Raw genomic sequence first — 11468 nt, 5'->3', positions numbered from 1 at the left:
ACACACACACACACACACACACACACACACACACACACACACACACACACACACACACACACACACACACACACACACACACACACACACACACACACACGAAGAAATAGACAGGAGTAAAAATATGGAGGTATAGATAGAGATAGTTGAGAGACACGGTATCAAAGAGACGGTACTGGAGAGACGGTACCAGGAAGACGGTACGACAGAGACGGTACCAGGAAGACAGTACGAGAGAGAGACGGTACGACAGAGACGGTTCAAGAGAGATGGTTCACGAGAGATGGTTCCAGCTGGACAGTACGAGAGAGAGACAGACAGACGTGGGATGGACCAACCCACTTTCACCTGTAACGCCACACCTATTTCCTCTAGTGAAATAGTATATGCGTTAACATAAAACAAAATCATCTCTTACGCAACATGCCCACAAAGTCTCAACTTGCATTAAGCTTCATTACCGCCACATGGCTCTGCCTGGAGTACCTCCTGGCCTGGCACTACACCCGCGTGAACCAGGTGTACCAGGACCTGCAGCAAGCACATCGTCACACCAGCCTCGTGACCTGGCTCTGGGATGGAGCTAGTACCCTCCTGGTCTGGGGCGCCGGGAAGAAGCCTCGAGGAACCTACGTGAGTGTCCTCTGGGCGTGGTTGGCCAACCTGCCGCTGGTATGGCGGGTGGTGCCCCGGGACCTGCAGGTGCCCTGCACGGGCATGTGGTTCCCGATCGTATCCTCGTTCAAGCGCCTGAACCAGCTGACCGACGACGTGGCAAGCGTCTGCAGGTGCGTTCGGCACGACGTGGCGATGAGCGTCGCCTACGGCGTGATTTTGTTCGGATTTGTTGTTTACGTTGTCGCTATGCGACGTTCCGCACAGAACGCCGCGGGGGTCCAGGATGACGACGCCGCGGGGGTCCAGGATGACGACGCCGCGGGGGTCCAGGATGACGACGCCGCGGAGGTCCAGGATGACGACGCCGCGGGGGTCCAGGATGACGACGCCGCGGGGGCCCAGGATGACGACGCCGCGGGGGTCCAGGATGACGACGCCGCGGGGGTCCAGGATGACGACGCCGCGGGGGTCCAGGATGACGACGCCGTGGGGGTCCTGGATAACGACGCCGTGGGGGTCCAAGATGACGACGCCGTGGGGGTCCAGGATGACGACGCCGCGGGGGTCCAGGATGACGACGCCGCGGGGGTCCAGGATGACGATGCCGCGAAGGTCCAGGATGACGACGCCGCGGGGGTTCAGGATGACGACGCCCTGGGGGTTCAGGATGACGACGCCGCGGGGGTCCTGGATGACGACGCCGCGGGGGTCCTAGGTGACGACGCCCCGGGGGTCAAAGATGACGACGCCGCGGGGGTGGAAGAGGACGACGCCGCGGGGGTGGAAGAGGATGACGCCACGGAGGTGGAAGAGGACGACGCCGCTGGACTGCAAGAGGCCGACGCCGTGGGGGTGGAAGAGGATAACGCCGCGGAGGTGGAAGAGGATGACGCCGCGGAGGTGGAAGAGGACGACGCCGTAGGGGAGGAAGATGATGACGCCGTGGGGGTGGAAGAGGACGACGCCGCGGGGGTGGAAGAGGACGACGCCGCGGGGGTGGAAGAGGACGACGCCGCGGGGGTGGAAGAGGACGACGCCGCGGGGGTGGAAGAGGACGACGCCGCGGGGGTGGAAGAGGACGACGCCGCGGGGGTGAAAGAAGACGACGCCACGGGGGTGGAAGAGGACGACGCCGCGGGGATGGAAGAGGACGACGCCGCGGGGATGGAAGGGGACGTCGCCGTGGGGATGGAAGATGACGACGCCGTGGGGGTGGAAGAGGACGACCCCGTGGGGGTGGAAGAGGATGACCCCGTGGGGATGGAAGAGGACGACCCCGTGGGGATGGAAGAGGACGACCCCGTGGGGATGGAAGAGGACGACCCCGTGGGGATGGAAGAGGACGTCGCCGTGGGGATGGAAGATGACGACGCCGTGGGGGTGGAAGATGACGACGCCGTGGGGGTGGAAGAGGACGACGTCGAGGGGGTGGAAGAGGACGACGCCGTGGGGGTGGAAGAGACCGACGCCGCGGGACCGCAAGAGGACGACGCCGTGGGGGAGGAAGAGAACGACGCCGTGGGGGAGGAAGAGAACGACGCCGTGGGGGAGGAAGAGAACGACGCCGCGGGACCTCAAGAGGAAGACGCCGCGGGACCGCAAGAGGACGACGCCGCGGGACCGCAAGATGACGAAGCCGCGGGACCGCAAGAGGACGACGCCGCGAGACCGGTAGAGGAGGACGCCGCGGGACCGCAAGAGGACGACTCCACGGGACCGCAAGAGGACGACGCCGCAGGACAGCAAGAGGACGACGCCGCTGTGGTGGAAGACGACGACGTCGCAGGGGTGGAAGAGGACGAAGCTGCGGGGGTGGAAGAAGACAACGTCGCAGAGGTGGAAGATGGCGACTCAGATGGGATGGATGAGGACGACGCCGCAGGGGTGGAGGAGGACGACGCCGCAGGGGTGGAGGAGGACGACGCCGCAGGGGTGGAAGAGGGCGACGCCGAGGGGGTGTACGAGGACGACGCCGCAGGGGTGGAGGAGGACGACGCCGAGGGGATGGACGAGGACGACGCTGTGAGGGTGGAAGAAGTCACTTCACAACCCTCGAAAACCGTAATAGATACAAAATTCTTGAGGTTTACCTCCGAGGTTACCGACAGCAAAAACCTCAATTCCAACATCCTTTGGGAACTTCAGGACAGAAAGAACACCACCACCTTCCGCGCCTGCATTGTTCTTGAGAACATCAGTCTTGGTGACTCGTCTGAGTTCACACACTTCCGGAGACTGCTAAACAACCAAGATTTCCTGCAAACCCAGATACTATGGTTCGACAAGTATACCATAATTACGTCTACTGAATTTATTGAATGGATAGATATGATGTTCAAAACGGCCAGTTCGAAGGTGAAGAGCCAATCATCTCAGGTCACGAAGATGGGGAAGAGCCAAAAATGACATCGCTAAGTGAATGCTAAGAACCGTCTTCCCGGCAGAAGACGGTTCTTGCGAGCGTTATTCTACCGCTCGCAAGTTTTACATATGCGAGCCACCGTTATACTACCGCCCACGAGTTTTGTAAAGGTGAACCATCGTTTATTACCACTCGCAAGTTCTATTAAGGCGAGCCACCATTATACTACCACTCGAAAGTTTTGTAAGGGCAAGCCATCGTTTACTACCGCTCGCAAGTTTTGTAAAGGCGAGCCATCGTTTACTACCGCTCGCAAGTTTTGAAAGGGCAAGCCATCGTTTACTACCGCTTGCAAGTTCTGCAAAGTCGAGCCACCGTTTACTACCGCTCGCAAGTTTTGTAAAGGCAAGCCATCGTTTACTACCGCTCGCAAGTTTTTAAGGGCAAGCCATCGTTTACTACCGCTCGCAAGTTCTGTAAAGGCGAGCCACCGTTCGCTACCGCTCGCAAGTTTTGTAAAGGCGAGCCATCGTTTATTACCGCTCGCAAGTTTTGAAAAGACGAGCCATCGTTTACAAACGCTCGCAAGTTTTGTAAGAGCGAGCCATCGTTTACTACCGCTCGCAAGTTTTGTAAGGGCAAGCCATCGTTTATTACTGCTCGCAAGTTTTGTAAAGGCGAGCCATCGTTTACAAACGCTCGCAAGTTTTGTAAGAGCGAGCCATCGTTTATTACCGCTCGCAAGTTTTGTAAAGGCGAGCCATCGTTTACAAACGCTCGCAAGTTTTGTAAGAGCGAGCCATCGTTTATTACCGCTCGCAAGTTTTGTAAAGGCGAGCCATCGTTTATTACCGCTCGCAAGTTTTGTAAAGGCGAGCCATCGTTTATTACCGCTCGCAAGTTTTGTAAATGCAAGCCATCGTTTATTACCGCTCGCAAGTTTTGTAAAGGCGAGCCATCGTTTACTACCGCTCGCAAGTTTTGTAAATGCGAGCCATCGTTTACTACTGCTCGCAAGTTTTGTAAAGGCGAGCCATCGTTTATTACCGCTCGCAAGTTTTGTAAAGGCGAGCCATCGTTTATTACCGCTCGCAAGTTTTGTAAAGGCGAGCCATCGTTTATTACCGCTCGCAAGTTTTGTAAAGGCGAGCCATCGTTTACTACCGCTCGCAAGTTTTGTAAATGCGAGCCATCGTTTACTACCGCTCGCAAGTTTTGTAAAGGCGAGCCATCGTTTACTACCTCTTGCAAATTTTGTAAAGGCGAGCCATCGTTTACTATCGCTTGCAAGTTTTGTAAAGGCGAGCCATCGTTTACTATCGCTTGCAAGTTTTGTAAAGGCGAGCCATCGTTTACTACCGCTCGCAAGTTTTGTAAGGGCAAGCCATCGTTTACTACCGCTCGCAAGTTTTGTAAATGCGAGCCATTGTTTACTACTGCTCGCAAGTTTTGTAAAGGCGAGCCATCGTTTACTATCGCTTGCAAGTTTTGTAAAGGCAAGCCATCATTTACTACCGATCGCAAGTTTTGAAAACGCGAGCCATCGTTTACTATCGCTCGCAAGTTTTGTAAGGGCAAGCCATCGTTTACTACCACTCGCAAGTTCTGTAAAGGCGAGCCACCGTTTACTACCGCCCTCAAGTTTTGTAAGGGCAAGCCATCGTTTACTACCGCTCGCAAGTTTTGTAAGGGCAAGCCATCGTTTACTACCGCTCTCAAGTTCTGTAAAGGCGAGCCACCGTTCGCTACCGCTCGCAAGTTTTGTAAAGGCGAGCCATCGTTTATTACCGCTCGCAAGTTTTGAAAAGACGAGCCATCGTTTACAAACGCTCGCAAGTTTTGTAAGAGCGAGCCATCGTTTACTACCGCTCGCAAGTTTTGTAAGGGCAAGCCATCGTTTATTACTGCTCGCAAGTTTTGTAAAGGCGAGCCATCGTTTACAAACGCTCGCAAGTTTTGTAAGAGCGAGCCATCGTTTATTACCGCTCGCAAGTTTTGTAAAGGCGAGCCATCGTTTACAAACGCTCGCAAGTTTTGTAAGAGCGAGCCATCGTTTATTACCGCTCGCAAGTTTTGTAAATGCAAGCAATCGTTTATTACCGCTCGCAAGTTTTGTAAAGGCGAGCCATCGTTTACTACCGCTCGCAAGTTTTGTAAATGCGAGCCATCGTTTACTACTGCTCGCAAGTTTTGTAAAGGCGAGCCATCGTTTATTACCGCTCGCAAGTTTTGTAAAGGCGAGCCATCGTTTATTACCGCTCGCAAGTTTTGTAAAGGCGAGCCATCGTTTATTACCGCTCGCAAGTTTTGTAAAGGCGAGCCATCGTTTACTACCGCTCGCAAGTTTTGTAAATGCGAGCCATCGTTTACTACCGCTCGCAAGTTTTGTAAAGGCGAGCCATCGTTTACTACCTCTTGCAAATTTTGTAAAGGCGAGCCATCGTTTACTATCGCTTGCAAGTTTTGTAAAGGCGAGCCATCGTTTACTATCGCTTGCAAGTTTTGTAAAGGCGAGCCATCGTTTACTACCGCTCGCAAGTTTTGTAAGGGCAAGCCATCGTTTACTACCGCTCGCAAGTTTTGTAAATGCGAGCCATTGTTTACTACTGCTCGCAAGTTTTGTAAAGGCGAGCCATCGTTTACTATCGCTTGCAAGTTTTGTAAAGGCAAGCCATCATTTACTACCGATCGCAAGTTTTGAAAACGCGAGCCATCGTTTACTATCGCTCGCAAGTTTTGTAAGGGCAAGCCATCGTTTACTACCACTCGCAAGTTCTGTAAAGGCGAGCCACCGTTTACTACCGCTCGCAAGTTTTGTAAGGGCAAGCCATCGTTTACTACCGCTCGCAAGTTTTGTAAGGGCAAGCCATCGTTTACTACCGCTCTCAAGTTCTGTAAAGGCGAGCCACCGTTCGCTACCGCTCACAAGTTTTGTAAAGGTGAGCCATCGTTTATTACCGCTCGAAAGTTCTGTAAAGGCGAACCACTATTATACTACCACTCGCAAGTTTTGTAAGGGCGAGCCATCGTTTATTACCGCTCGCAAGTTTTGTAAAGGCGAGCCATCGTTTATTACCGCTCGCAAGTTTTGAAAAGACTAGCCATCGTTTACTATCGCTCGCAGTTTTTGTAAAGGCGAGCCATCGTTTACTACCGCTCACAAGTTTTGTAAAGGCGAGCCATCGTTTACTACCGCTCGCAAGTTTTGTAAATGCGAGCCATCGTTTACTACCGCTCGCAAGTTTTGTAAATGCGAGCCATCGTTTACTACCGCTCGCAAGTTTTGTAAAGGCGAGCCATCGTTTACTATCGCTTGCAAGTTTTGTAAAGGCGAGCCATCGTTTACTACCGCCCGCGAGTTTTGTAAAGGCGAGCCACAGTTTATTACTGCCTGCGAGTTTTGTAAAGGCGAACCACCGTTTATTAAGCCCACGAGTTTTGTAAAGGTGAGCCACCATTATACTACCGCCCATAAGTTTTGTAAAGGCGAGCCACCGTTATACTACCGCCCGCGAGTTTTGTAAAGGTGAGCCATCGTTTATTACCGCCCGCGAATTTTGTAAAGGCGAGCCATCGTTTATTTCCGCCTACAAGTTTTGTAAAGGCGAGCCATCGTTTTCTACCACTTGCAAGTTTTGTAAAGGCGAGCCATCGTTTATTACCGCTCGTGAGGTTTGTATAGGCGAGTCATCGTTACACTACCGCTCGCAAGTTTTGCATATGGGAGCTACTGTTATACTACCGCCCACGAGTTTTATAAAGGCGAGCTATCGTTTATTACCACCCTCGAGTTTTGTAAAGGCAAGCCACCATTATACTACCGCCCTCGAGTTTTGTAAATTCGAGCCATCATTTATTTTCCACTCGCAAGTTTTGTAAAGGCGAGCCATCGTTTACTACCGCTCGCAAGTTTTGTAAAGGCGAGCCATCGTTTACTACCGCTCGCAAGTTTTGTAAAGGCGAGCCATCGTTTATTGCCGCCCGCGAGTTTTGTAAAGGCGAGCCATCATTTATTACCGCCCGCGAGTTTTGTAAAGGCGAGCCATCGTTTATTACCACTCGCAAGTTTTGTAAAGGGAAGCCATCGTTTAATACCGCTTGCGGGTTCTGCTATATATGGTGATATAACACAGAAGGCCAACAGGAGAACATAGTTACGTAAAAAATACATTAAAATGCAAATGTGGGAAGAGGAGAGAGAGTGAGAGATATCTAGCCATATCGAAGATAATAGTGAGAATGGAGATTACGAGAGATACCGACTCTCACAGAAGGAGACAAAGGCCCCTTTTCGATGAGACATATGCGGTAAGATAGGATGCACTGCAATGGATCATGTAAAGCATGATGAAATAAGATAATTTAGAAAAAAAATTCTGCTGACAAATCCAATGAAATAGAAAAATTGGAAAATAAAAATAAAAATGAAAAACTTCGTAAATACGAACATATAAAAAATAGGGAGAGATATATTGCAAATGTCAATTATAATTAAGATATAAATAAATTGCTCTATTGTAATAAGGAAATCACTAAAGCTGTAAAAAAGTTAGCAATTAAACTTACATTTTCGTGGTTTTCAACTTTTGTCCACCATGTCTTATATGCACCTCAAGTCATGACAATTAAGTAATCAGCTTTTGACGAAGACTGTTGCAACTACGGACAGAACCAGCGATAGTTAGGGAGAGAAGTTCGGAGAAAAATTATTAACGAAAATCACTAACAAGACCCACTCGGCGGTACTGCACATTTAACCCTTTGCTGCCTCGTGTAACTTTTTTGATAATAACTTTACCTCATCAGCGAGACACAAGTTGGAATGCAACTTTGGGAAAAATACAATCGACAAAGCTTTAACTCTCTTGTACTATTTCTAACTTGAGGGGTAACAGAATTATCTTTCTAAAAAAAAAAAAAAAATGAAAAATAAAATTAAATTTCGAGGGGATGACTAGTTGCTGATATTTTTTCCTAGAATTTTCCTGTTGGTAGAGAACACTAATACAAGTCTTATTTTTTCTGTATAGAGCAAATCGTAGTTTTAAAAATAAAAATTGATATTAAATAACCCAAATATAAATCATTAATTAAATAAAATTTAATTCTCCTTGACGCTGGGATTCCTCTTGATATAACAAAAAGGTAAACCAGGAGGTATACACTACGCTCTCTCTCTCTCTGTCTATCTATCTATCTATCTATCCCACGCGCGCTGTGGAACAGACAGTGAGATTAATGGCCAACTCAGAGAGAGAGAGAGCGAGAGAGAGAGAGATTGCCTACAGTCAAGGCTGAGCTCTCTGCGGCTCAGCTCTATGGCTGCTCGAACGAGAATGAGGATTGTTTGTGGTGAAGCAGACGCCTCCAGCCAGTGATCAACCATGGAGCGTTTCATTATACGTGTTGGGGACTAATTGGTGCACGAGTAAGAATGATTTACGGCAGACGATGATAGAGAATTTCACTCTGGTTGGGTAGTTTGTCTGGCTGCTCTGGACGCGTCAAACACCATCATATGATGTTGACGCCTCGACGACGTGACACTTCAACTTGTCTATGAATGTATTGGTGTTTTAATAGCTATTACCCAACAAAACACACCACATTTGGCGGGTAAGTTTGACGCCCGATTCAAGTTCAAGAACTTCAACGTTCGAACAAGTTTTAACTCCTCCTAACTGGATGCAACATTGTTCTAATATGTCATACAAATTTATTGGCTATTATATAGTACTAGATAGTTAATTTTGAACAAAGAAAACTTTCGGTAACTTTTGATAAACTAACTTAAACTAGGCTATCTTTGTACTAGACACTAAGCGTCTTTGATGTAATGAAGAGTAACTTTGATGTCTCGAAGATATCTTGCAGATCAACTTTGATGACCGAGATTAACTTTTTGTTGTTTTAGAGATTAATTTTGATAGCTCTGAGAATAACTTTTATACCTCTGAGATTAACTTTAATGAACGAAGATGTCTTAGAAAGTTTCTCTGATGAACGAAAGGTTACTTAGAGAATAACATTTTGATGACTGAGATTAACTTTTGATGACTCTGAGAATAACTTTGAGGATGCGAGTAAATTTTTAAGTGTTTGAGAGTGTCTTTTGATATCTCGAAGAGTGCCCTTGAAGTCTTAAAGAATGTTTTTGATGTCTCAAAGGATGTTTTTGAGTGCAACTTTGATGTCTTTGAGTAAGTCCTTGATGTCTCGAAGAGTGTCTTTGACTATATTTCTTACTTAACGACATGTAATTTTAGTTAGGAACAATGATGAATATGACTATTTTAGCGAGGTGAAAGGTTACTTTAGTTAAGAACAGTGTAGGTAAGAGGCTACACATGACTATTTCAGATGAGAGAAGTGATATTTCAGTTAAGAAATGACAGGGAAACATGATGAAGTAACTATTTTTTAGTTGACTGATGAATACTTTTAGTTAAGCAAAAAGACAAAACATGATGAGGGAGACTATTTTTGTGCTCCCCAAAGTATAATGTCAGTTACGAACAGCGATGAAAGATATCTTTGGTTATTTTTTCTTACTTGACGAAACATAATTGCTGTTACGAAATGATGAACAAGATTATTTTCAATTACTTGACGATGGATAAAGTTAGTTATGAACAGTATTAGAAACGTTTCCTTTGACTATTTTTGCTAAGAGAAAGGTTATTTTAGTTAAGAATAGTGTTGAATGAGATTAATTCTGACCATTTTTAGTTGATTGGATAATAAGTTTAGTTGAGAAATGACGAAAGTGACTATGTTATAGTTGTTTGGATAATAAGTTTAGTTAAGGAACGTTAAATAACATGTAAGGGAATGAACACATGGAACATATGGGGAACATGGCAAACATGTAAGAAAAAGTTGATGAATAGAGTGAAAATGCAGGGAATATGAACTTACAGAGAATATGAAGACATGATAAGGAACATAGGGAATACAAAGAATGAACACTGAACATGTGAAGAACAAGCTAAGAACATTGAGAACATGAATACTTGAGTATAAAAGTTATACAGAGAACATATGATGTACATGAAAACATGACAAAGAACATAGTGAACATACGGGGAAAATGGTAGAAAAAAATTGAACTGAGCATGCTGTGAACATTTGTAGAACATGGAATGAACACAGAAAACATGGAAAAAATGTGAAGAACACAGCTGAATATAGAGAAAATATGCAAATACAGTATGATGATTATTGAAGGTTTGGATACGTTGGGGATGAGAAGGTAAGGGAGGGAAAGGGTAAGGTGATTACTCTGATAAAGAGTTAGGCTGGAGAGGGACTTGATCGGATATATTTAAGTTCGATGATCTAAGGCTGAGGAAATGGAGCTTGGCTAATGTCCAGATAAATTTTACTACGTTAGAAATAAGGTGATCTTAAATCTCAGGGTGATTTAGTTGGAAAATAAAGAACTTGTACAAAATGAACTAAGCTGGGGGACAAGAGTTGAAACTTGATAACTGAACTGGTTTTTATTTACTATGTCTGAAAATGTAGTTGGGTGTTTAAATCTCAGGGGGGGATTTGGACTGATAGTAATGAATTTACAGGAGTGAACTTGGACAGAGGACAAGAGCTAGAGTTTTATAATTGTTTACATCATATTTACTATGTCTGAAATACAGAGGGTAAAAATTTCAGGGAAATTTATGGGTTATTTACAAATATACGAGAGAGAACTAAGTTGGGGGACGAGAGCTGGAGCTCGTTAACTGTTTTGATCTTATTTACGGTGCCTGAAATACAGAGGGTAAAAATTTCAGGGGAATTGATAGGATATTAACAAAGACTTGAGGGTGGAGTAGGGTGGGGGACGAGAGCTGGAGCTTAGTAACTGACTTGATCTTATTTACTACGACTGAAATATGACTGTTTAAAATTTAAGGGGGATTGGACTGCTAGTAGCGAAAATGTGGTCTCTCAAATTTGGGTCTTTAATTGGACTCTGATTAATTTCGATCAAGAACTGGACTCTGATGAATTTTGCTCTCAAAGTAGACTCTGTCAAATTTCTGTCGTTAATTGGACTCTGATGAAATTTGAGCTTAAAACTGTCTCTGACTAATTTTGCTAGCAAACTGGACTCTGTTCATTTTTAGGTATAAAATGGTCTCTGACGAATTTCTGTCTATAACTGGGCTCTGTTCAATTTTGGTCTTTACAGGTGAAATAGCCGTAAATGGATATAAAACTAAATGTTATGGCTAAGTTGTCTGTTTTCCTTAACAAAACGTCTAAGACAATATTCTCTGAAAATGGTCTTTTTACAAATTCGGTCATAAACATATAAATAAACTTCTATGATTATTTGAAACTGAAAAATTGCTGTAAGGAAATAGGAAGAGAGAATAATATGAAGAGGAGAGAGAGAGAGAGAGAGATGGTCCAGATATTATGGAGAAGATAAGATAAGAGGTAACCTGCATGCGGCGTCTGGCTGACGGTCTAAAGTAAACAC

The 11468-nt window shown here is 46.2% G+C and overlaps 1 protein-coding gene across 1 annotated transcript in view; it reads left to right on the top strand.

Annotated features, from left to right (window-relative positions):
• The first annotated feature begins 423 nt into the window (after window positions 1–423).
• LOC138371652 (uncharacterized) overlaps window positions 424–11468 on the top strand; it is a 44113-nt gene continuing 33068 nt past the window's right edge. Inside the window, exons 1-3 of the mRNA XM_069336651.1 lie at window positions 424–828; window positions 1045–1614; window positions 1744–2973. Of these exons, the coding sequence (XP_069192752.1) occupies window positions 424–828; window positions 1045–1614; window positions 1744–2973 (2205 nt within the window). The remainder of the gene's footprint in view (window positions 829–1044; window positions 1615–1743; window positions 2974–11468) is intronic.

Source organism: Procambarus clarkii, chromosome 36 (assembly GCF_040958095.1).
Source record: "Procambarus clarkii isolate CNS0578487 chromosome 36, FALCON_Pclarkii_2.0, whole genome shotgun sequence".
Classification (NCBI taxonomy): domain Eukaryota; kingdom Metazoa; phylum Arthropoda; class Malacostraca; order Decapoda; family Cambaridae; genus Procambarus; species Procambarus clarkii.
The sequence above is the reverse complement of the archived record's forward strand: the minus strand, read 5'-3'. Positions and strand labels throughout refer to the sequence as shown.